The sequence below is a fragment of the Acinonyx jubatus genome, chromosome B2 (assembly GCF_027475565.1).
Source record: "Acinonyx jubatus isolate Ajub_Pintada_27869175 chromosome B2, VMU_Ajub_asm_v1.0, whole genome shotgun sequence".
NCBI classification, from domain to species: Eukaryota; Metazoa; Chordata; class Mammalia; order Carnivora; family Felidae; genus Acinonyx; species Acinonyx jubatus.
Genome location: NC_069385.1, coordinates 120294247 through 120320116, shown reverse-complemented (window position 1 = coordinate 120320116; position 25870 = coordinate 120294247). Strand labels below are relative to the sequence as shown.

The window sequence follows — 25870 nt, the reverse complement described above, 5'->3', positions numbered from 1 at the left end:
GTGGAGGAGCATAGAATACCCACACACAGGAATTAGGCTGTCTGCACTGGGTGGAAATTTAGAAATTAAGAAATTGCCTAAAGTCACATCCCAAGGTCATACAGAGAATAGATAACAGTGTAGGGACAAATATCTGGATCACAGTCTGATGCTGTCACCACTATGCTATCCTGTCTTCCCCATCACAGGAGTTGAGATTAAGCTGCCAAAAGGAAGGCTAAGGATATTTGAGGATATGGGGGGGGGGGGGGGGCGGGGGGTAGGTGAATAGCTTGGAAGGTGGATTTGGTTAAATTCAACAAGTTTGGGGCGCCTGGGTGGCTCAGTCGGTTAAGCGTCCGACTTTAGCTCAGGTCATGATCTCCTCGCGCGTGAGTTGAGCCCCGCATCCGGCTCTATGCTGACCACCTTGAGCCTGGATCCTGCCTTGGATTCTGTGGCTCTCTCTTTCTCACCTGTTCTCCCGCTCGTGCTCTCTGTCTCTCAAAAATAAACATTAAAAAAAAATTCAACAAGTTTTTTGAGCTAGCGCTGGGCACCCAGTGGGGCACTTAATTGAAGATTAGAGGGAGAAAATATACAGTAAGAGAGCTTAAATTTATACCAAAGCAAGTTTTCAAATGTATTTGAAACAAGAAATTAGCAGAGGAGTTAGGAATTCCCCTCTTCAGGGGAATGCCCCTCTGTGGTTTAACTTTTATTACATTTTATTGCCATGATTGACATGTTTGTTTCTTCCCCGGACAGAGCTCCTTAAGGGCAGGGAGGACTGAAACTGCTTCCTGGGATTGTTACCATGGCCTAGCACCCCACGCAGTGGATGCTCAATAAACGATTGTCATTTGGGCAAATGGATGAACAAATGAGTGGTTTGGAGTTTCCCTGCCCAGAGATCTTCAAAGAAGAGCAGACAACCATCTCTTCTGTCTAGTCCAAAGACATCACTGGCCTGCCCAAAGGCTGAGGGCTGTGCCTGATGCCTTCCCAAGTTAACTCAGCTTCTATAATTAGAGTATACCATGATACAAGTTCTAGATTCTTTTCTTTCATTGACCAAGCATTTATGGACTGCCTACCAGTCCAAGGTACTGAGCTATTGTTCTCTAAATCCATGATCCTATTGTATTATTTGATTCTATGACTCCTTGTTGACATAAGATGCAATACTGTCCCCACTGCATTCACTCCTAGCTGAGGTCAGCCAAAGTAGATGGGAAGAAGCAGTGAATGGATAAGCTGGCACAATGGGTTCCCCTGTGTTAATGCTCCATACCCTCCAGTCCCACTCAGTCTCCTTTCCAACTGATAAACACACCAAGTTTGGGTGTCAATACCTGCTGCCTATTAATAGGTATTAAAATCTCCAATTACCTCATGCCTCCCCCTTTTCCCTCCCACTCACCCACCTATTGTGTCAAACGGGGAAGAACTGGTTTGGAGCAAGCAGTCCTACATCATCTTGACTTTGGCACTTGGGTGATGTCTTAGATGAGTTACCTCTCTCAGAGTAGTTTGCTCATCTGTGAAGCAGGGCTAATAATTTGCCTTATTGAATACCTTCTGGGTCATGTACTAGGAAAGAAGGCATACAAACACAGACAAGGCATGGTCTCTGCCTTCAAGAAACTCATACTTTACAAGGGGAGGAAGACATGAAAACCATAATAATGTGGAAATTAAATAAGACAGCATGATGTAGAGTCCTAGACAACTGCCTGGGCTACACCAAGGACTTTTCCCTCACTTTCTCTCTCCTTTAAGAATTATTTTCTTGGGGCTCCTGGATGGCTCATTTGGTTGAGCAACTAACTCTGGATTTTGGCTCAGGTTCTCACAGTTCATGAGTTCGAGCTCCGCACTGACAGTGCAGAGCCTACTTGGGATTCTCTCTCTCCCTCTCTCTCTCTGTTCCTTCCCTGCTTGTGTGCTCTCTCTCTCTCTCTCAAAATAAATAAATTAAGTTAAAAAAATTTTTTTAAATTATTTTCTCTTTCTTTTCCCAACGAACTTCATCTGGCTTGGGGGATTGCTACTGGTCAGTTTGAGGGTTCTAGACTGCTTCCCTTCCATCCCATATAACCCTGCCACAGAACACCCAGTCATGCATGTGAGCCTCCCCACCACTGGACACAATTCTATCGGAGGAAAAACACTTCAAACATGATTCATTATTTATTTATTTATTTATTTATTTATTTATTTATTTTGAGAGAGAGAGAGTGTGTGTGTGTGTGTGTGTGTGTGCAGAGAGAGAGAGGGAGAGAGAGAATCAATCCTAAGCAGGCTTCACGCTGTCAGTACAAAGCCCTACGTGGGGCTGGAACCCATGAACTGTGACATCATGACCTGAATCAAAATAAAGAGTCAGACGCTTAACCAACTGAACCACCCAGGTGCCCCAGAGGAGAAACACTTTCAGATATAAACTCCCAAGCCTGGCTTCCCTATTTCCCCCCCACCTACCTGTCCAGCAATAACCCCCTCTTTTCCAGGTGCTAAGCCCTTCACTCTAACCATTTCAGTCTACTCCCTGTTGCCCAAACTTGCCATTTATTAATGAATTCGGCCATTCATGAAACATGTATGCAATGGTTAATTTTATGTGTCAGCTTGACTGGGCTAGGGGATGCCCAGATAGCTGGTAAAACATTGTTCCTGGGTGCATCTGTGAGGGTGTTTCTTGGAAGAGATTAGCATGGGAATGTTGAACTAAGGGAAGAACCTTGCTGCCGCCAGTGTGGGTGGGCATCATCCATTCTGTGAGGCCTGAACGTAAGAAACAGGAAGAGGGGTGAATTTGCTCCTTGTTTGAGCTGGCATCTCCACCTTCTCCTGTCCTTGGACATCATCAGCACTCCTGGTTCTCAGGCCTTTGGAATTACTCCACTGGCTTTCCTGGTTTTCCCACTTGTAGATGGCAGACTGTGGGAATTCTCAGCCTCCACAATCTTGAGCCAATTCCTATAATAAACCTCCATATATACTCTATTGGTTCTGTTTCTCTGGGGAACCCTAATATAACCTATTAATTGTCCATGAAGACCTAGGCACTATATTCAGTGTCAGGGCTACACAGATAATAAATAAAGGGATGGGGAAATATAGTGGTTAAAATCAGAGACTTTGGAGGGGCACCTGGGTGGCTCAGTCGGTTGGGCACCAGACTCTTGATCTTGGCTCGGGTCATGATCTCAGTTTATGGGTTTGAGCCTTCCCCCACATTGGACTCTGCGCTGACAGTGTGGAGCCTGCTTGGGATTCTCTCTCTCCCTTTCTCTCTGCCCCTTCCTCGCTCTCTCGCATTCGCAAAATAAATAAATAAATGATAAAAACCTAAAAAAAAGAAAAAAATCGGAGACATTGGCTTAGTAGATAGACCTGAGTTCAAATCCCAGTTTTGCCATTTGTCTTTTCTTGTATGAGTCACAGTACCTCTCTGGATCCAAAATGGTGGTAAGGATGAGGTTACTGTGCAAATTAGGTGAGAGCTTAATCTGCAGAGCATTTGGCAACAGTGCTCATACAGCACATGAAGTCATAAGTAGTCGCAGTGGTTTGCAGCAAACCATACTTTGCGACCCAGGCTGGGATGCCCAGAAGTAGATCCTGAGACAAAGATTCAAGAGGACTTTTTTTTTTTTTTTTTAAGGTGAGGGTGGAGGAGGAGGGAGGAGGAGTGGGTTAGTGCGAAGGAGCCCAAGCAACGTGTCATGAAAGGCAACCGGGCTCAAAGGGCTGGCGTGTCGATACCCCCACATTTATCGGTCATCCTTCAAAGGTTGGGAGAGAGGTGGGGGCAGCGAGGATGCGAGGGAGAAACACAGGTTCTTCCAGCACGCCAGTGTCCCAGCGGTGGGAGCCCTAGGCGAGGCTGCTGAGAGTGACAGCACACTGGGAGGCACAGGCACCAAAATGGTAAAGCGATCCCACAGAAATGTGCAGGGCCGTCTCTGCCCCCAAGAAGCTCGAGGCCTAGGAGCGGAGGGCAAGCGGAAATAAATCCTTGCCCTCTGAGTTTTGTTCCACGCACTGTTGCGCCGCAGACCGTGGTAGCGCAGGGAAGGGGGCGCAGGTGAGTGGGGCGCGGCGTCATTGAAGAGAAATACCACCGGCTGGAGACAGGAAGCCCTTTCCAGACACTGGGAGCGGCACCAAAAAAGCAGGAGGCGGGGACGGGCAGAGCACCGGTGAGCAGGGGTGGGTCCTGCAGGGCTTGGGCGTCGGGTAAGTTTGCGCCTGCACCTTCGCTGGAGCCGCCCCTACCCACATTCTCCCCAGCCCGGCCCGCAGCCCGGCGACCTGCCCTTCCCCCGCGCGCGCGTGCCTTCTTCCAGGAAGCCTCCTCTGACGATTCCAGCTCCCCGTGACTCCCTTCTGGACTCACGGCGTTTATTGGCGAGGCTATTTGGTGCTTACTCATATAATTATTTAGTTACTCGCATCCTGTCTGTGACATTGTTATTTAACTTTTCATACAAATCCTTTCTTTCCCGGCTTAATTTTAAGCTTCCGGAGAGTGGAAACTGTTTGTTTTTATTTTCTATATTCCCCCATGGCACCTGGCATTGATGGACATATTAAGGTATAAGATAATGACTGAATCTCGTGAACCTAGTCCACACTGGAAACTATTACATTCTAGGCTCACCCCTACAATTATTACGTGTTCTAGGATTCTTTCTAAACTAAAATTAGGTGGGTTTTTTGGTTTTTTTCCCAAACTGGTCACATACCGGTTTTGATGGGGGGCGGGGGGGGGGGGTGCCGTGTAAACAAATTTGATCTCAAGTGTGAATTTTAAGGTCATGCACAATTTCTTTTAGCCCCTCTTCAGCGCCCAACCCTGGTAAGCCACTTGATTGACATTAGGCAATTGAGATCCCTTGGCTCCTGCCTTTTTAACTTTCCAGCGTAAACACTCCCTTAACGAAGTTTTTAAAAATTATGCATGCTTTACACGTTTTTAAGTGAACAGTTAACATTTTTAATCATAAGTTTGAATATTGTAAAGGGTATACTTTCCAGGGAATTGTATATACTTACCTGTTAAAAATCACATCACTCTTTCAAACTATATTCAGATGGGGGCGCCTGGGTGGCTCAGTCGGTTAAGCGTCCAACTTCAGCTCAGGTCATGATCTCACAGTCTGTGAGTTTGAGCCCCGAGTCAGGCTCTGCGCTGACAGCTCAGAGCCTGGAGCCTGCTTCAGATTCTGTGTCTCCCTCTCTCTCTGCCCCTCCCCAACTCATGCTCTGTTTCTGTCTCAAAAATAAATAAAAACATTAAAAAAAAATGTATTCAGATGAAATGCTGTAACATTTTCATATCTACAACACCCTTTTAATAAGTGAGCAAGCCTTTTAACCAGTCAGCAAATTTAAACTTATTTTTGTTTAGTTTTTTCCATTCCACTCTTCCTAGTTTTATCCTAATGAAATATATTTTCATTGTATTGCTTTTTTTGTATTTTATTGTATTTGGGGGGAAGTCTTTTCATATATCTCTGTAACAAAAATATGTATATAAATTGAAATTTATTTTCTGTGACCATAAGACTGTGTTACGAACAGTTATGCTGCAGTGGGTTTATAACTACAATTATTACAAGACACAGTTGGTCAAAACTACAAATATTGACGATGATTAAACAGAATAAGCTTTTATTTAAGATGCATCTCTTGGGGCGCCTGGGTGGCTCAGTCGGTTGGACGTCCGACTTCGGCTCAGGTCATGATCTCGCAGTCTGTGAGTTCGAGCCCCGCATCGGGCTCTGTGCTGACAGCTCAGAGCCTGGAGCCTGTTTCGGATTCTGGTCTCCCTCTCTCTCTGACCTTCCCCCGTTCATGCTCTGTCTCTCTCTGTCTCAAAAATGAATAAATGTTAAAAAAAATTTAAAAAAAGATGCATCTCTTAATGAGATGGAAAGGGCTGGTTTCTATTCCCCACTGATTTTTGTTTGCTAAGTTTCTATTCCCCACTGATTTTTGTTTGCTAGCTCTAGGAAGAGCACTCTCCTCCAGTTCAAGGTGAGCAAGAGAGCTTGGCTTTTCTCTGTCCAGAGGGAGAAGGGTGGTTTGTTATCGGACACCAGTGGAAAACGAAAATATGGTACAGTCATCAGGCAGATTCATTTTTGGAAGGGGTACATATACTTCTGGAAATTGATCCCCTTAGAACTTAGTCCTGCCCACATACCCCTGGGAAAGTTTTCATGTTCAGCCAGGGGTGTGCAAGCCATGAGCTATTAAAAAGAGACATAACTTGGTTTCTCATTCTCCAAAATAGGGGTTCCAGAATGGGAGAAATGTGGGTCTGAATGCCCTTGTAATTCTGATAGTTACATTTCCAACTTCCTTCTGCTGAGTTCCACATCCTTATGCATAATTATGGGCAAGCCAGGAACTCATATTACTTCCAGATCTCTGTACGTTTGTGCTCTGAGGAAGGCATCTCAATATTCAAAGACCTAATCATTGGCAAAGAAGCAGCCTAGATTCAAAATTAAGAAAACATGGGGTTTTTTTATTTTTCCATTTCATGGAAGCGCCGTTTTGGTCTCCTGATAGTTTGCAGCTGTAGGCCACCAGGCGGCAGCAGAAAACACAGTGTGGGGCAGGAGTGGGAAAGAGGAAGTTGGGAAGCAAGTACTGGGGGAGGACTGGACATGAGGTAGGGGTGTATGCTTCAGTTGTCAGAGAAAACTGGTGGGGAAATGTGGGCGGAACTCAGAAGTGGACAGGAAATACTGAGAATTCAGAATTAATTGAAAGAATGAGGAAAGAAATGGAGGATAAATTGGGGAGAACTGAAGGGGAATCAGAAGGGTTCAGATGGGCTTGGAGGGCACTGAGATGCCTCTGGGGAATCCCTCTATCTGTATTCTTCCCGGGGTGGGTCAAGATCTGGCTCCTCTTGAGATCCATGGTCCACTTCAGGAGCAGGTGGCCAGGGGTGTTCTGGAGGCTGGGGTCCTGCTGGCCAGGGATCATCAGGCCGGGGAGGTTGAGGGGGATCGGTTCTTGGGGGCTCAGGAGGCCAGACTCCAGATTCAGGCAGGTCTCTCCAGGGACGACTGGGGCCAGGAGGTGGAGGGTCCTCAAAGAGAGGGGGTGCCCCTGGCCAAGGGTCACCAGGGATTGGGGGGCCCTGAGGCAATGTTGGGGACCCATCCTCTTCTCCAGCCTCTGTGGGTGGGTGAGAGGGGTGGTCTCCGTTGCCTGAGATGCCTGTGGAGGTGGAAGGAGAAAGGTAAAAGGTGATGAGGGCCAGATCCCTCCTCCCCCAGCTAGAGACTCAGAAGGCATAGCATCTCTGAGATAGACCACACCCTGAGCTGACACCACAAACACATCTCAAAAGTTAACTTACTCGGGTGCCTAGGTGGCTCAGTCGGTTGAACATCCGACTCTTGATTTCGGTTCCAATCATGATCTCAGGGTTGGTGCCTTTGAGCCCTGCATCAGGCTCTCCACTGACAGTGCAGAGCCTACTTGGGATTCTCTCTTTCTCTCCCTCTCTCTGCCCCTCCCTGCTCTCTCTCTCTCTCTCTCTCTCAAAATAAATAAACTTTAAAAAGGGGGGAGGGCACCTGGGTGGTTTAGTCAGTTGAGCATCCAACTTTGGCTCAGGTCATGATCTCATGACTTGCAAGTTCAAGGCCCAAATCGGGCTCTCTGCTGTCAGCACGGAGCCTGCTTCAGCTCCTCTCTGCCCCGGCTTGTGCTCTCTCAAAAATAAACATTTTTTTAAAAATTAAAAAAGAAAAAGAAAATAAATTTTTAAAAAGTAACTCTCAAAGAAACTTTACAATTTACAGTGTATCTTTGATCTTAAAATGACATAAGAACCCTATCTGGTATCATTAACTTGACCAACTTTATTTTTTGAGAGAGAGAAAATCTTAAGTAAGCTCTACACTCAGTGCTGAGCCCAGTGCAGGGTTCAATCTCATGAACCATAAGATCATGACCTGAGCTGAAATCAAGAGTCGGACACCCAGCTGACTAAGCCACTCAAGCACCCCTAACTTGACCAACTTTAAACTGACAGGACCTGATATAAGCTCCATCCACCCTGGCTGGGACCCCCAATAGCACGGTCTCTGTGCTGGTCTGTACCTCCAAAGCCATTTACACCTTGGGCCCATGTGGCACCCAGATCCCAGCCTCTGCAGTGACACCCACCCTCTTTCACACAGTCCTCAGCTGTGAAGAATACTTGCCTATACAACCGGATTCTGATTGAAATTGCCACATGGACCTACACCTGAACCAGTAAAAACATTGAGCTAAATCACCTTCAACCTCTTAACTCTTCTCCTCACGTGAATACCCAGAATCTCCTCTATCCCTATGCATCTAATTCACCCTCACCTCACTTGACCATCTTCCAACAACCCACGTTGCACTCCTGGCTTACCTACGGCATACAGGTAAAGGACCAGGATCCCCAGTAGCTTCCAGTTGAACATCATGGCTATCTCCTGGCCCCCAAAGTTGGGGGTGGGCTGAGTCTAGGTGCCTGGGAACCCCAAGAGACTTTATAGGGAAGGCAGGAGAGGAGGTGTCCAATCTCTGGGGAGGGGCCAGCCCAGTGACAGAAGGAATCCCATCAGAACCTAACTGGTCAAACCCGTTTGGAAGGCCATGGCTGATGTGTAACCTCTGACGGTGGCGTCCCTCATTTTAGTCCCCCCCCCCTCATTTTGGGACCCAGCCACCCCAGCTCTATCAATGATCTAGACCTTGGTCACCCCACCCTTGTTTTCACATCCTCCTCCCTACACACCCTGAAGCAATCAATACCCAGCTCTCAACTCTGTAATCACAGGGACTTCTACCTTTCATCCCTTGGAGCCATTGGAAGCCAAGGAATGGGAGCAAGCCTTGCGTGGGGAAGCAGTATAATTACAGGGGCTGGGAGGCAGGACGCTCGGGGAGGAGCAGGGAGAGTTGCTCCTGTTTAAACACACAGGATACAGCTGGGATGGTCTCAGCCAGCACCCCGAGCCTCCCCCTTGGGACTCAGTTTTACCCTTGGAACTTCCACTCCCCTCTAGACTGCTTTCCAGCATGTGCCTTCATCAGACACCCAGGGGGCCTCCCAAGCAGTGACATCTGAAGAATTTCATCCAGAAGCCAACTGGGGTGATGACAGGTGAGAAGTATGAGGACATTCTGACTCCTTCTCCCCACCCCAGAGCAGGCTCCATCAGTCACAGCCCAGAGGCTTAGGAGGGACCTGCCTCTGCTTCCCCAGTCATCTCAGCCTCTTCCTCCTCTCTCTGGAACCCTGCTCACCGGCCCCTGTGACTGCTTCCCTGGTCCTTGGTGCCAGCTCTCTGTGGCCCCCCACTGCCTGGGACCTTTAAGCCTTGGTCCAAGTCTTGTCGAAGTTTCTCAGAGACCCCCTTAGAACCTCTTCCTCAGGAAAGCCTCCTCTGGTCTGAAGGTCTAGTGAGCTTCTCAGAAAGCCTTCCAAACAGAACACCCTTCCTCCCCAGGTTATTCCCCACCTCATCTGCTGCCTCCTAGTGAGGAAAAGTGGTGTCACTTTGAACCCTTCATTCTGCTCCTTCCCCCCCACACTCCCCAAGCCAAGCCCAACCCACCTCCCCATTCTGGAGCCCATCTCTCCCCAGCTCCCAGTACCCTCCTAGCCCCCACTCTTCATCCCTCCCCGCACCCAAACCCCGTCCTCCACAGCCAGCCAAACTAACTCTTAAAAATGTCACCCTAGGGACTCCTGGGTTGAATGTCTGACTTTGGCTCAGGTCATGATCTCCTGGTTCGTGAGTTCAAGTCCCACATCAGGCTTGCTGCTGTCAGCAAGGACCCCGCTTTGGATCCTCTGTCCTCCTCTCTCTCTGTCCCTCCACCCCGTTCATGCTCTTTCTCAAAATTAAACATCAACAACAACAACAAAAAAATCAGCCTAATTGTGTGGCTGCTTCCCAGCTTTAAATTACTCCAAGGGCTTCCTACTGACTTAGATAAAATCCCCTCTACCAGGTCCTCCCTTCCCACTCGGCCTCTGTGCTTGTCTGTCCTCCGCAGGACTCTTCTGGAGTGCTGCCGGTGTGGCTCCTCTGCTTGCTTTCCGCAGCAAAGGTCTCCACACATCTCCCCCTCAAGGCCTTTCTTGTCCTTGTCCCCTCATCTAACCGTCTCTCCCCAATCAGGTTCTATCACATCACTGTATGTGTCTTCTCTTCATGGCAATGCTGCTTTGCCCACTTAGGTACTTGTCCATCATCTGTCCCCCCTGCCCTGATGTCAGTGCTGTGGGAGCAGGGACCCACCCGTCAAGCCACCACTGCAGCCTCTGAATGCCTCTGAACAAGGACACCGCCTTAGCTCTGAGATTCCTGTCAAATGAGTGATGTCTTATATTCCTCATTCCTGACAGTGATTATCTTCCAGAGGTAAAGAGTTGGGTTTCTTTTTTCTTTTTCTAGAGAGTGCAAGTGGGGGAGGGGCAGAGGAAGAGAGGGCCAGAGGATCTGAAGCAGGCTCTGTGCTGACAGTAGAGAGGCTGAAGTGGGGCTTGAACTCAGAAACTGTGAGATCATGACCTGAGCCGAAACCAAGTGTCAGACGCTAAACTGACTGAGCCACCCAGGCACCCCAAGAGGTAAAGAATTTTAAAACAAAAGTTGAGGGGCGCCTGGGTGGCTCAGTCAGTTAAGTGTCTGACTTAGGCTCAGGTCATGATTTCACGGTCCGTGAGTTCGAGCCCCACATCAGGGTCTGTGCTGACAGCTCTGAGCCTGGAGCCTGCTTCCGATTCTGTGTCTCCCTCTCTCTCTCTCTGCCCCTCCCCCACTTGCATTCTGTCTCCCTCTCTCAAAAATAAATAAACATTAAAAAATAAAAAAAAAAAAGTTGAGAATAAAGAAAACCTGGAGCTTCTCAAAAAACTTCCCAAGCAGCCCAGGAAAAGGGGTTTTGAAAAAGGCACCACCTAGAGAAATAGCTGTGTGGGACTCCTCACATTTTCCGGAAAGCGATGGCTGCTGGGAGAATTCCCTTCCATTCCCAGAGACAACATGGCTCCTACTGTATTCATCTTTATTGTGCCACAGAAGAATTCACAGACATCTTGGTAGCTCGTGTCCATGAGGGTAGCTGGCTGACCTCCCTACCCCACCCCACTTCTCCAAGATCCTCCCCGCCCACCTTGAGCCCCCAGCTGCTCAGAGTGCCCGCTGCTCAGAGGCAGACTGGAGGAGGATAGTTCTGGTTGTCTCCTTGAGAAACAGCTTCCTCTTTGGAGATGGCCTCACTCAGGCCCTGCAGATCATCAAGCAGGACAGAGAGCGATCCTGGGAAAGAAGACCCCAAGGGCTAGGAGCCCACCAAGAGAAGGCTGTTGCAACTACCGCGCAGAGAACAGGGCATCAGATGGGAGAGTTATGAGGGAGAGGGTTCTCTGGCCCAAGACAGGCATGGATAAGAGAGGTTGTTGGGCCTCCAAGGGTCATGGAGAACAATGCTCATGCATTAAGAATGCCTGGAGGAAAGATTGCTAAAGTCCCCCTCATGTGTCCCTTCCTACATCGACCATTACCTTTTATGGACTCTCTGCTGGTGGGTGCTACTGCTGGAGGCACACGTGCTGAAGACCCTGGGGCCCTGGGGCCGGACTCCACAGATTTCCCCTTATCCAGCAGGGAAGGAAGAACTGCCAACAGTCGCTGCTGCTTGTAACGGGAGAGGAGACCCTCCTGCTGCAAGGTGGCCTGGGAAGGAGAGGGTTAAACGCCACCGAGCCCAGGCAGAGCCAAGCCTCCTTCTTCTACACCTCTGCTCCCCCACCAGCTCAAGAAGGGCCCTGGTCTCTGCCATCCCCTACCAGCATAAGGTTCTTGTCCCTTTCTAACTCCTGCAGGCGTTGGGTCAGCCGCAGCCCCTCCTCCTTCCGGGCCTCATCTTGCAGGCGCCTGAGCTCCTGGTTCCGTTCCTTTTCCCGGGTGGCTTTGCGCTGCATCTGGCGCAGGGAGACCACTATGTGGAAGCCAGGGCACAGAGGGCACAGGTGTGGGGCAGCCCAGAGGCAAAGAGGCACCATGAGAACAGTACTGGAATGATGGGCAGGAACACCGGGCCCCCAGCTCTATGGCTCAGGGAAGCCATTTATGCTCTAGGACTGTCTCTTCTGTCTGGTGGCTAATGCTCCACGACCCTATGGTCCTGTGAACCCAAAGTACCTTCCCCATCCCTGAACTTAGGGGAAATCTGAATATGAACTGGATATTAGATTTTATGCAATTAATGTTCTTAATGTGACAATCATATTGAGGTTATGTAGGAAATTTTCCTCCTTGTAGGAGATGCAGCTGAATGGTCATAATGTTTGTAACTTATTTTAAATGATTCCCCAAAAAAACGCATGTATCAGTGTATGTGTATATATGGATAGAGCAAATGTAGCAAATGATTAGGAACTGCTGGGCACCTGGCTGGCTCAGGTGGCAGAACGTGTGACTCTTGATGATCGGTTCAAGCCCCACATTGGGTGTAGAGGTTACCTAAAAAATAAAATCTTGGGGTACCTAGGTGGCTCAGTTAGCTAAGCATCCAACTCTTGATATCGGCTCAAGTTGTGATCTTATAGCAGTGAGATGAAGCCACACGTTTGGCTCCTTGATGAGCATGGAACCTTCTTGGGATTCTCTCTCTCCCTCTCTCTCAGTTCCTCCCCTGCTGTCTCTCAAAATAAACATTTTTTTAATTGAAAAAGATTAATTAACTGTTAACATCTAGTTAGAGGTATACAAGTGGGCATTACGTGACTCATAACTTGTGTAGGTATTTGAACTTTTTCCTAATAAAAAGTTGGGGGGAGGCTCCTGGCTGGCTTAGTAGGTAGAGCATGACTCTTGATCTTGGGTTTTTGAGTTCAAGCCCCATGTTAGGTGCGGAGTACTTAAAAAGAAAATCTTTGAGGGGCTCCTGGGTGGCTTAGTCAGTTAAGCGTCCAATTCTTAGTTTTGGCTCAGATCATGATCTCACAGTTTCATTGAGTTTGAGCCCTGTCTTAGGCTCTGCACTGCCAGCTTGGAGCTTGCTGGGGATTCTCTCTCTTTCTCTCCACACCCCACCCCCATCCCTCCTCCACTCGAGCTATGTCTCTCTGAAAAATAAATAAACATAAAAAAACAAAATAATTTTGCAAAAAAAATAAATAAAACACTTGAAAAAAAAATATTGGGGGTAGACACACACAGGAAAGAACACCATGTAAAGATGGAGACAGAGAATGGAATGATGTGCCTACACACCAAAGACTGCCAGCAACTGCCACAAGGCAGGAGAGGATCATAAAACAGATTGTCCCTCAGAGCCTCTAGGCTCTGTGTGCACCAACCCTGTGTGCATCTTGAGTTCAGAATTCTAGCTTCTCGCTTCCAGGGCTGTGAAAGAATAAATGCATATTGTGTTATGGGAAAAAAAAAATTGGGGGTAACTGTTGGTATGAGGTTGGGATGGGTGTTGCCTTTGTGAAGGAGAGTGGCTGGGAGGGGCTTAGGAGGCTCGGGGCTGGTCACATGCCAGTGCTTGATATGGGCACTGGCTACCTGAGTGTGCTCACCACCTGAGAATTTGTGCCATTTCTTGATAACTTCATTATTTGCATACTACCAAAACAGCTTTTAAAAAACCTATGTCCAACACTTCCTGAATCTCCCCAGAAGCCCATGTGCATCCCAGCAAATCTCACCTGCCTTGCCATGCTCCCTCCGAGCCTCATTCAATCTCCTCTCTGTTTCTAAGAGCTGCTCCCGAAGCCTAGTTTCCACTTCAGCCACCTTCTCTTGCAGAGCTGGGGGGGTGGGGAAGTGCAAATGGGGTGTGACAGGGGTAGCCTTGGTTCTCTGCTCCCCCCAGTCCTCCAGGGTAAACCCATTTCCCCTCTGGCACACCTTGCCCATAGATCTCCTGCTGCTGGGTCAGTTCCTGTCGGAGACTGGCAGCCTCCTGTGTGCTCTCCTGCTGGCCCTGGCGAGCTGCTTCCAGCTGCAGCCCCACACTAGCCAGGGACTCCTGGGTCCGCTGCAGCTCCTGCTCCAGCTGCTGGGCGACCTTGCTCAGCTGCTGCCGCTCCGCCTCCCCTGGGAAGAGGCGGCACTCACAGGCCTCCCCTTGCCAGGCCCCAGCTCTTCCCTCCTCTCCACCCACAAGGCACCCAATTCAGACCTGTGCTTCAGCCCAGGGACTCCAGGACCAAGAGTACCTTGCTCCCGGGCCTGGCCCACCTCCCGCTGGATGATATGGGCACTCAGCTGCAGTTCTGTGTCCAGGCGGTTCCGTTCTTCCCGCAGCTGCTCCAACTCAAGGCTCACATCTGTGGCCAGTGGGGGTTGGGGGCAGCTGGGGCAGGGAAGAGAAAGAGGGGAAATCACCCAGCCTGATCCCTAAGCCCCCATCCCTCCTCAGTCCTCATTGTTTGGGGTCCCCGCAAACAACACCTTAACTCCTTCCCATCCACCTCAAAGTGCCCTAAACTTCACCTCTCCTGGCGCAGCTGAACAAGGGCCAGTTTTCGAGCCATCAGGCCTGGAGGAGAAAAGGCAGAGAACAACAGAGAGGAGTTCGAGGAGGAGAAAAGGGAAGAGGGGAGTAAGGGGAAGAGATTCAGGGACTGGTGGCATGTAGGCAGGGGGACGGGTGTGGGATGAAAAAGATGGGGGAAGACGGCTACAGTGGGTCTGGCAGTTGCCCTACCTACCCCGAATGGTGTGGACTCTGCGGACGGCATAGCTGACTCGGCTGCTGAGGCTGGGAAGCCGTGTGGTGGCCCGTTCCATGTCAGCCACGGTGCTCTGGAGCCAGGTCTGGAAGCTGAGGAAGACATGAGGTTAGCGACACTTCAACCCCACCTCATTCCCAAAAGGACTTGATGTGACCTGTAGGGACAACTTCTATCCTCTACTGCTTAACATGTGGGGAGCAGGGAAGGGCAGAACATAGCAGGAAAAAGAGAAGCTGAAGCCAGGGCTGGAGCACCAACTCTTTGTCCCGCCAGTCACGCCTGAGCTCCTCAGCCAAATAAGGAAGAAAACCCGAGAGCCTAAGTCCTTTGGTGTGTGTTAGATAAAAATGATCCAGTTGAGGGGTGCGCGCCTGGGTGGCTCAGTTGGTTAAGTGTCTGACTCTTGATCTCGGCTCAGGTCATGATTTTGCGGTTCGTGAGTTCGAGCCTCTCATGGGGCTCTGCGCTGACAATGCGGAGCCCTGCTTGGGATCCTCTCTCTCTCTCCCTCTCTCTGCCCCTCTCCACTGCTCAACACTCTCTCTCTCAAAATAAATAAATAAACATTAAAAAAAAATGATCCCCTTTCTCATAAGGACAGCACAGCTATGCTTGGTCCCCAAACCTACAGTAAGGCTCTCATTTGGGTCCTCACAATCAATGTCTTTAACAAGAGCCTTGCAGTAATGAGCAAGAATGAGCTTCATGGGGTCACATACCTCATCTGGACCCAGAGCCCATATACACAGTAGAGTTCAGTACAAATGATTCACACAGGCTACAACGAGTGCCATAAAGCTGGCTCATCTCTAGCTGATTTGGACTTTTTTGCCTGCAGGCGCCTGAACATGTCTCCTGGCTTTGGTAATCTGGTATTGTATGCCACATCTGGGTATACAGCATTTAGGTGCACTTTTCCTAAGAAACAGAGTACATAACTTCCATCAGTTTTCTAAGGGGCCCTCACCCCAAGAAAGCATTACCTGACTGTGTATCTTTTCAAGCAACCTGCAAGGTTTATTTCTCATAACCTAGTTTTTGATCACTGGTATGCATTAGAGATCAAAGCTATTCTCTCCAACAATTCCTTGATACCAGTGAAGGCCAGATACCCGTGCTTTATCAGCTGGCTGTGCCCAAAGCAGGACCAGCATGGTGCATGAAAGCTGAGAAGCCTACACAGCCCCCGCTGGGAGGAGGACCTGCATCTCAGGGCAGGGGTGGAATACCCCAGGAGAGTCCAAGTCTGTACCAATTGGAAAATAAATGAATGACAAAGGCTGACAGTTATATCCCTAGCAGCACAGCAGAGATCAGTTATCTAAAAAATGGTGTGAGCAGATGCTTCCAACACCTCCTGTGGCTCTTATTAAAGCCATTTTTTTCAAGTTTTTATTTACTTTATTGGGGGGAGTGGGGGCAGAGAGAGAGAGGGAAAGAGAATCCCAAGGAGGCTCCGCACTGTCAGTGGAGAGCTTGATGCGAGGCTCGAACTCAACCGTGAGATCATGACCTGAGCAGAAACCAAGAGTCAGATGCTTAACCAACTGAGCCATCCACGTGCCCCTTAAAGCCATTTTCTGACAAGGTCTCCAGGCCATCTAGAGACTATCTAACAAACCTGGCAATAATCTGAGCAGGGTTGTTTTACGCCTCGTGGACTTTTTGGCAACCAATCATTAGCAACAACCATTTCAGTGATGTCCTGATGCCAAAGTAAAACCCTGTGTACAGCATACCTTCCCGCTCTCCTGGGGACAGGAGGCCCATGCAGGGAGTTGAATCTGGGGTGGTTCGTTATAACTAGTCTCTCCAATCCCGTGCAAAGTGGAAGTTTTTCATAATTTTTAAGTGAAATTAGTCCTCCAGGTACAAATCCAATAGAAGGTGATGTTGGGCAAGGACCTATCCGGCACCACAATTTTGCTACACCAATATTCTTACGTGATCCATTCAGAACAGCCTCATGGTAATGGTAAACATTTACAGAGTGTAGATGACAAGCCAGGCACTGTGCCAGGAGCACTGTGAGGGCCACCTCAGTATCCCAAAGTCCAAAGCTGAGGAGGGGCTGTTACCCACACAAAGAAAGTATGTTTCTCCTTTAGAGGTCTTTCTAAAGGTTATAAAACAAGAGTCAAGAAGCAAAATCCTAGGAAGTTGGTATGAGAGACACAGACTTGCAATTGATTGAAAAGGAAACTGGCATACATTTCAGATGGAATATCAAATAAGCCAGTAGGTGTGCAGCTTTAAAATAAATAGAGGGGCACCTGGGTGTCTCAGTCAGTTAAGTGCCTGACTTCCACTCAGGTCATGATCCCACAGTTTGTGGGTTCAAGCCCCGCATCCGCAACTGAGAGCCTGGAGCCTGCTTCGAATTCTGTGTCTCCCTCCCTCTCTCTCTCTGCTCCTCTCTCTCTCTCTCTCTCTCTCAAAAATAAATAAATGTTAAAAATTAAAAAATAAATAAATAAAATAAAATAAAATAAAATAAAATGTGGTTCGAACTAAACAGGGCATAAAATTTTAAAGAAAGAAAGATGGAGTATCCACACTCCCCATCCTTGAACAACTCTGAAGGTGGAGATCCTCCCAGGGGAACTGAACTACAGGAGGAAGCACGGCCTCGCCTCCAGCCAAACGTGCACGGGAGTCATAACAAGTGACCCTTGATGAATGTGGAGCAGGCTGCCCCAGGGGAAAACCAGCACAGGGACTTTTCCAGGGCTACACACCTCTAGCCCTGCATCCTCCAATGGCCAGCTCTCCAGCCCCTCTTGCCTGAAACTCTTAACCTCCAAGGTGCCCCGGAAGCTGGGGAAGCAGAAATGCTACTCCACCCACCCTCCACCCCAGATACCTGCTGACAGAATTGGCCACAAGCTTCAGCTGCTCCTCAGCTGTGGCCGTGTGCTGCTGCCTCCGGCGCTGGGCCTCCTGGGCTCGGTTCAGCTCTATCTGCAGGGCCTGGGAAGGATACAGTAAAAAGAGGGGTCCCCTCCCAACTCCGGGGACATCCCTGACTTCCCTCAGCTCCGCCTGTCTCAGACACAGACCTTGGCGCCCATCCGCTCCACCTCCACCTCTGCGGCCTTGTCCTCCAGGGAGCGCTGCAGGATGGCCTGCTCCTGGCTCTGGGCCACAACTCTTTCCTGGAGCTCTGCCACCTGTGGGAGGAGAGGATGCGGGACAGGGCACAGCTGGAGCGGAAAGCTGGAGGGGGGCACTGGGAATGAAGGGGCTGGTGCCAAAGTCTCCGGGAGAACATCATGAAGGGAGATGAGCCTGGGTTCCTGAGAATGGAGTCTGAGTCCAGGTTTCCTTTCAGAAGCATGTTCCATGTGCCCCCCCACCCCTTGAGGAACCACCTGTGACATACCCACAAAGACTCACTGCCACTGCCCATGCCGCCATCCTTGGGCATCGTCACCTCCTCCGAAAAGCCATTCCTGACCATCCTACCTAAAGCCGGCTGACGCCATGGTCTCTTTCCGTCACTTATCTTTTACATTTTTCTTTAAAGCACACATAATTCCTTGACATCATCTAATTGTGTGCTTGCCTGTTGTGGGTCCCTGCTCCAGAATGCAAGCTCTCTGACAGTAGTACTTGTCTCTGTTCAGGGCTATGTTCCCAGCACATGGTAGCCACTCAATAAATCTTTGCTGGACAAGTAGCATCCCTCATGTAAGGAGCCAGGGGTGGGGGCGGGGGGGGGATATAGAGAGAAAGAGAGCGAGAGTCAAGCAACCTGTCCCTTCAGCTGCTCCACACATCCTCTGTGCTCCAGCTCCTGGGCCTTCAGCTGTACCATGAGGGCAAACACTTTGTCGCGCCAGCGCTTCAGCAGGGACTGGCACTTCCTAGTGAATTCAGGCTCCAGGGAATCTGAAGGTTGAACCTGCAGGGTGGAGGAAGGGTGGAAGTGTGGGTTCCTGGCGGGGGCAGAGGAAGGGGGTGGGGTGTCGTTTTGTTTTGTCTGGCCCGACCAAGCAGCAAGAGTCACAGCAAGAAGTGTTCACAGAAAAGAAGATCCCAGGAGGTTCTGGCAGCATGCGAACGCCTCCCACACACAGAGAGCCACCAGGGGCCTACCTTCCTGGCCAGCTCCTCCTCCTGCATGGTAAGGATGTGCATGAGGCTTTGCACACGCACCTGCAGCAGCTCCATTGTGGTGTGCAGGCCATCCCGGTCCTCCTGCAAGTGCTGCATATGGGAGAGGGAGGGCGAGAGCCACCGCCTCTGTAGAACCTCCACACAGGCCCTCATGCAGCAGGCAGCACGCTGCCCCTCGACAGCACTGCCTTCGCTCCTGGGCACTGTGCTCTTCTTCAGGGGGCCACTCCCGTCCCAGGATCTGATCCCTGAGCCCTCCCACCCCACGTCCAGTCCCCACACAGAGGCACCCTGTATTCACTCACTTGCACAGTTTCTAGAAGCTCCTGTCGCTCTGATTCCCAGGTCTGGCTTTGAACCTCAGGAGGGACTTGCTCCCCCACATATCTCCTTAAATTCTCAACCAAGGTCACCTGTGCTTCCAAATCTTCTTGGGTCTTGCTAGGGTTGGGGTCGGAATAAGGCAGCAATCGGTGAGGCACCCTGGAGACCCACCACACCCACCAACCACCAGGTCCCCCTTAAGTCCACCCCACCTTTACCTCAGCTGCTTCTGCAGTAGCTCAGCCTCCTTCTGGGCCACAGCCAGCTCCTTGGCCTCCCCTGCCCTCCTGGTTTCCAGACTATTCAGAGATTTCTCCAAGCCCTCAGCTTTGTTGGTCAAACTAGAAAGAGCCTCCTGATGAGCCTGCGTCAAAGAGGAGAGCTGTGGAGAGAAGAGGGGGCACAGCAGGAGCCAGCTCACTACATCTGGACTTGGCAAATCCGCTCCTGCTCAGGCCCTGTCCCTTCACCCCTACCTTCTGTGACCTTAGACAACAACCCAGCAAATCACCCAACTGCATATGGCAAAATGGAGACAGTCCTCATTGTCGTCCATCTACCTTCCAATCCATCAGCAGTTCCTGCCAGTCTCCCCGCTTCACTTCTGTCTCCACCGCCACTAACCTTAGCAAGCCACCCTCATCTCTGGCTTGTACAACAGCAACACACTCCTGACCAGTCTTTGAAAGCTTTTGGTGGCTTGGAATGCCTGGGTAGCTCAGTCAGTTAAGCAGCTGACTTAAGTTCAAGTCATTATCTCATGGTTCCTGGGTTCGAGCCCTATGTCCAGCTTGGTGCTGAGAGCCTGGAGCCTGCTTCAGATTTTGTCTCCTTTTCTCTGCCTCTCCCCTACTCATGCTCTGTCTGTCTCTCTCTCTCAAAAATAAACATAAAAAACAAAAAAGCCTTCAGCAGCTTATCATGGCACAGACAACAAAACCCATCTTCTGCCCTCAGCCTGTGAAGCCTGACCTATCATGGCCTCTGCCCACTTCTCTGAGCTCAGCTTCTACCGCTCTCCACTGCCCACTCTGCTCCAGCCACAATGCCCTCCCTTCCGCACTAACAAACCAGCTCTTTCCCACAGTGGAGTCTGCCTGAGGCTGGGCTTCCCCCAACTCTTCAGACCTCGGGCGATGTCACCTGCTCAGAAGGCCTCCCTAGGCCCCCTACCACCCGCTCCATCCTACCACCTATTCATCATCTGGAATGATCTTGCTTCCACACAGCTCTCTGCCACACCCTGTTGGAAAGGCAGCTCTAGGAAGGGAGGACTCTGCCCCCTCCAGCCCTATGTCCATACCACGAAGTGATCATTTTGGACTTAAATCACAAAGCTGGTCTTCTTATTTTATTTATTTTTAAGTACACTCTACACTGGACCTAGGGTTTAAAGTCACAACCCCAAGATCAAGAGTCGCATGCTCTACCAAATGAGCCAGCCAGGTGCCCCATAAAACTGGTCTTTTTAGACATAAAATACAAATCTGATCATGTCATTTCCCTATTGAAAACTTTTCAACAGTTGCGCATTGCTCTCAAGGTAAAGTACAAAGTTCTGAACAGGCCCCGAGGCCTCACTGTCCACACACCATCCAGGGCCTCTCTTATCTCCAGCACTCAAGCCCCTCTGGCCTCCTCATATCCCCCATGCTACCAATGTTGCCCAGCCCCCATCACCTCCCCATGTGCCAGCCAACCAGCCAACTCCTATTTAGCACAAATGACAATTTCCTATCATGAAGCATTCTTCATAAATCTAAAAGCCATTTATATTTTTCTTTGAACTATCTCCTTTGTCCATTTTCTGGCTAGATTGCTACCCTTCCCTTGTCAATTTCTAGGCATATGAGGGACATTAGCCTTTTCCTGTGATATGAACTGTATATAATCTTTAATTTTGTCATTTCTAAATTTAATATTACAAAGCCAATGTATCAGTCTTTTAATGGCTCTGGATTTGGATTCATAGGTAGAAAAGCCTTCCCCAATCTGAGGTTATGAAGGAATTCACCCAGGGGCGCCTGGGTGGCTTAGTAGGTAGACCATGTGACTCTTAGTCTTGGGGTTATAAATTCAAGCCCCATGATGGGTGTAGAGAGTATTTAAAAAAATAAAATCTTAAAAAAAAAATGGATGACAATAAATTATGTTTTAAAAAAAATGAGATTCACCCATGGTTTCATTTCTTAGCATGTCTACTGGTTAGGGTGGTCTTCCCTAACCCCCCAGACTATATTAGGGCTCCCTTGTCCTTCTCCTGCATGGCATTTCTCCCAGTTGCAAAGAATGAATTAAGATTGAATTAGGTGTTGAATGTGCATGTCCCCCACTAGGCTGTCAGCCTCACCCACAAGGACTCAGGCTAATTTGCCCTCCCCAGAGTCCCAGCTCCTATCTCAGAGATGGCAAAGAGTAAACACTGAGCAAGGCTTGCTGACTGAATCATCTCCCCTCCCCAGTCCACCTTAAGACCCCTCTCCCACCCTCCTCACCACCCCCACAATGCTCCCACACGAAGTGGTTACCTGGAATGAAGTAGAAAGACAAACTACCTCCTAGTGGAAGGGGAAGGAGGGCTTCAGGTGGTGGAGGTCACCTGAGTCTTGGGGGGAAAAGTGAAATCTGGATAAAGACCAAAACAGCCAAATCCCTCTTTCCAGATCATCTGCTCTCTCGCCCTCACCGAACATCTCATCACTCCACTGCTCACAGGGCCTGATCTGCGAAAACTGCTGTTTGCTGGGAAGCTTTTGCCCCATTCACCATTGTGAAGCTGAACTCTTCTCATCCCCACATTCACCTGCTCTTGGTGCAGCCTCTTAACCTCCTCCAGGTCCCGCTGGCTCCCCTCTTCCAGGTTCTTCCGGACAACCTCAGCCCCAGCCAAGGCAGCACGCAGGCCCTCAGCCTCAGCTCGGCCAGCCTTCTCCGCCCGAGCCAGAGCCTCCAGCTCCATGGCCTGGGCCTCCAGCCTCATCTTCTGCTGCAACGAAGTCTCCCGCAGGACCCGGACCTCCTCCTCAAGTCGCCGCAGCTCTCGCAGCTGCCGAGAGATCAGCTCAGCCTGCTGGCTCAAGGCCTGTGACCCCTCTAGCTCCACAGACCTTCAAAGACAGGTTAGCACAAGTGAGACCTGTCTCTGGTGCTGGGAGGGTGGCCAAGGGGACAAACGGAGACAGAAGAGGGTCCCTCTGCCCTGTGTGTGGAGATGAGGGGGATGAAGTTGGGCCATGGGGATATCTGCACTTCCATCACTGTTGTCATTTATCATGCCCCTACTAAGCAGATTAGGTCCACTATCAGGGCTCACAGGACCTAAAGGCTAGCTGAGATCATGGAATATGACCTCTGTTGAGAGAGCTATGTACAGGCAGATGCATTAAACATCAAATGCACACATCATCAGGCCACACATTTTGAAATGGAGAGGCTGGAAGACACCCAGAGATTTCTGAATTCTGATTTAAGGGCAAGGAAAAGTTTGAGGAAGTTTCAGAGGAAGAGAGGTCATGGCTTCCAGTATCAATAGAGTGAGACCAGGCATTAGTTAAAAGCATTTATTGAGGGGCGCCTGGGTGGCGCAGTCGGTTAAGCGTCCGACTTCAGCCAGGTCACGATCTCGCGGTCGGTGAGTTCGAGCCCCGCGTCAGGCTCTGGGCTGATGGCTCAGAGCCTGGAGCCTGTTTCCGATTCTCTGTCTCCCTCTCTCTCTGACCCTCCCCCATTCATGCTCTGTCTCTCCCTGTCCCAAAAATAAATAAACGTTGAAAAAAAAATTTTTAAAGCATTTATTGAGCGTTAGATATACCATATGAGGAGTTGATAGCACATCGATAAATTACATAGTCTACTGGTATCTTGTAAAGTTTAAACCAGCTTATGTTAACATGGCTCTTGATGCAACTCCTTCACTGAGGCCCAGAACCACAGGATTTTACTTTCAAAATGATGGGGATCGGGGCACCTGAGTGCTTCAGTCGGTTGAGTGTCCGACTGCAGCTCAGGTCATGATCTCATGGTTTGTGGATTCAAGCCCCATGTTGGGCTTTGCACTGACAACGCAGAGTCTGCTTTGGATTTTCTGTCTCCCTCTCTCTCTGCCCCTCTCTAGCTTGCACACACATTCCTCTCTCTCTCTCAAAAATCAATAAACATTAAAAACAAATAAACAAACAAACAAACTGGCAGGGATCTATAGCCTAGAGACATTAAGTGACTGGCCAAAGGACCCTAGTTGGTAGCCAAACTAGCAGCAGTCTCTGTCTCCTGACCCCCACTCCAGTGTTCCTCTTTTGTCATCATGCTCCTTCCTCTTGGACAGGGTCCAAGGTGGACCCACCTGCAATCCCACTCCAGAGCAAAATGGCAGAATGACATTCCAGTACATTTGGGAAAAGACACACATGAAACATCAAGAACAAGAATCAGAATTTTTACAGACATAACATCGACAAATAGCATGTCCGGCTCTAATGGCAAGCACTCCATCAGAATAAATGCATACTACCATAGTACAGTCTATCTATACTCCTACTTTGCACTTCTTTGTCTTGCCTCATATTATGCTCATTACCTACCGTCGGTTGTTGGTCAATCTACCTCTTCCCTTAGGATTTTTAGTTCATTGATATCAGTATCTCATTCATTTTTGCTATCCCCATCCAGCACATTGCGTTGTTATTTATGCATTATAAGCTCCAGTAACTGCTTATACAAAAATGCACAAATTATGGAACTAAGGGCTGCAACAGGGTAAGGAATCTATTTCAGTGAAGAAGAGTCAGCAGAGGGGCGCCTGGGTGGCTTAGGTGGTTGAACATCCAACTTTGGCTCAGGTTCATGAGCTGGAGCCCCACGTTGGGCTCTGTGCTGACCTCTCAGAGCCTGGAGCCTGCTTCGGATTCTGTCTCCCTCTCTCTCTGCCCCTCCCCCGCTTGTGCTCTCTCTCTCTCTCTCTCTCTCTCTCAAAACATTAAAAAAAAAAAAAAAAAAGGCGGCTCACTGGCAAGAAAACCCAAGGAAAGAGCAACAATGAATCCCTACCTGCCTCTCCGCCCTGGCTCCTGCACATTGCCAGAAACATCCTGTTCCCACATTATCATTTGAGGTCTCTGGTCTGGCCGCCTCTCTGAGACATCTTGATGGGCTGGGGGTTGGGCCAGGGGAATGTCTGAGACCCAGGTGGGAGCCATTCTTGATAGAGTTGGAAGGGGACGAGCTTGGAAGTGGGATGGGGGAATCAGCCCAGTGGAACCTGAGGAATCACATACAATGACAAAAATGGTCAGTTTCCGAGGGAGAGACAATCATCAGTCCCCTTGCCTGGTCCCACTGACCTGAAGGTCGAAACATCTCCACATCACTTGAAGTCTCTAGATTCTGTGTCCAGTCATCTATGTTTTCCTGGACAACAGTAGAAACAAGGACACCCCAGATCAATTTTCAGGCCACCTTCCAAAGAGAAAGCCCTACAATAACAAAATCATAATCCTTTAGTAACTTCCCAAGTAGGAAATACCCAAAGATCACTTGCTTGACCCAACCTGGCTCCTGATAGAACTATGGCAATAACCATCAGGTAGAGGGAATTAACTGAGACAGGTTGAGAAAGAGCTCTTAGTCTTTACTCATACTCTTAGAATTCTGGGCAGAGCCTTTACCCTCCTCCTTAAGTTCCTACAGTCTCTGCTGTTCCTGGTCGGAGGTGAGGAAGGAGGTATGCAGTGCTGGGGCTGTGAGCCCAATCTCCAGAGTTCTCTCCATGGCTCAGCAAGGCCTTCAGGAAGCCCATCCAGACACCACCAAGCCATGACGCCCGGTCCTTCCCTATTACAGCACTGGCCCAAGGCCTGGCCCCAGATGAATGTGACCACGTGTAGGGCAGGACACTCTCCAGGTCCCCTGGGAATCCAGACAGCCTAGATCCCTTGGCAGAAAAACCAGCTTCCTGACATCTCACCCAAACCCTTCTATCAACGTTCCTTAGTTTCTCTCTACTATGCCCTTTGCAGCCATTCCTGCCGCCTACCCTCCTCTTTCCAAAGTCCTAGAGCACAAGAGAGGTCTCTTCAAGGTCTCTCCACCCTCCCACCAGAATTCACCTATTTTCTCCCAATCTGGGATTCCTATCACCCTCGCTACAGCCTAATCGGATTTTTTCCTGAAGGAATTATTCTGATCCCTTACTCCCCCCTCATCTCCCAATTGCTTCCCTGCACTCTAGCAGGTTCTCAGTTCTCGCTCCACCCCATCTCCCCCCGCCCCCCCCCCCCCCCCCGCCTCTCCTACAGATACCCGAGTCTACCCTCCTGGACCCTGAACTCTAAGGCCATTCGGGCCACCTCATCTGTTCCTTTACCTGGTCCCTGTACCCCTCGTCCCCTGTAGACCCCTGAACCCACCCCCGTACCCCCTCTCGACCCCCCTCCCGCCCCCAACTGACACTTCCGAACGTCCCTTACCCAGCGCAAGAGCCTCCTCTGCCCTTTAGCCACACCCCCTGCACCTCGCTCCTGGGCGCGGCCTCCGCCTCTGACTGCGCCTGCGCAAAGCGGGATGCTTGGCGGGCCGCTCTAAAATCCGGTTTCACCCAGGAAGGAGGAGAGAAAGAGATGCGCGCAGGCGCAGTACTGTCTAAAGCCGGACACAATTAAAGCGTTGGGGGATGTC

The 25870-nt window shown here is 49.7% G+C and overlaps 2 protein-coding genes across 12 annotated transcripts; both read right to left on the bottom strand.

Moving 5' to 3' along the window:
• Positions 1-6495: 6495 nt before the first annotated feature.
• Positions 6496-8606, bottom strand: PSORS1C2 (psoriasis susceptibility 1 candidate 2). The gene is made up of 2 exons (XM_015062755.3): positions 8420-8606; positions 6496-7227 (listed from the first exon to the last, which is right to left on the bottom strand). Exons 1-2 carry the CDS (start codon positions 8472-8474, stop codon positions 6872-6874), a joined length of 411 nt encoding a protein of 136 aa, XP_014918241.1. The 5' UTR covers positions 8475-8606; the 3' UTR covers positions 6496-6871.
• On the bottom strand, positions 7090-25789 carry CCHCR1 (coiled-coil alpha-helical rod protein 1). 11 transcript variants are annotated; one of them, XM_027052809.2, is made up of 19 exons: positions 25663-25789; positions 24538-24669; positions 24245-24455; positions 22002-22305; positions 19417-19580; positions 19180-19315; positions 18854-18964; positions 18510-18659; positions 17815-17925; positions 17619-17725; positions 14732-14844; positions 14514-14559; positions 14237-14373; positions 13926-14114; positions 13724-13825; positions 11855-12006; positions 11570-11741; positions 11179-11324; positions 7090-7227 (listed from the first exon to the last, which is right to left on the bottom strand). In XM_027052809.2, the coding sequence occupies exons 2-18, from the start codon at positions 24551-24553 to the stop codon at positions 11212-11214; spliced, it is 2334 nt and encodes a 777-aa protein (XP_026908610.2). In that variant the 5' UTR covers positions 24554-24669; positions 25663-25789; the 3' UTR covers positions 7090-7227; positions 11179-11211. The 11 variants fall into 11 exon arrangements, 7 of the variants coding, with proteins under 7 accessions (XP_026908610.2, XP_026908611.2, XP_026908612.2 ...); XM_027052810.2 differs by having other exon boundaries at positions 24538-24604; positions 25663-25746; XM_027052811.2 differs by lacking the exon at positions 25663-25789 and adding an exon at positions 25560-25578 and having other exon boundaries at positions 24538-24604.
• Between the last annotated feature and the right edge of the window lie 81 nt (positions 25790-25870).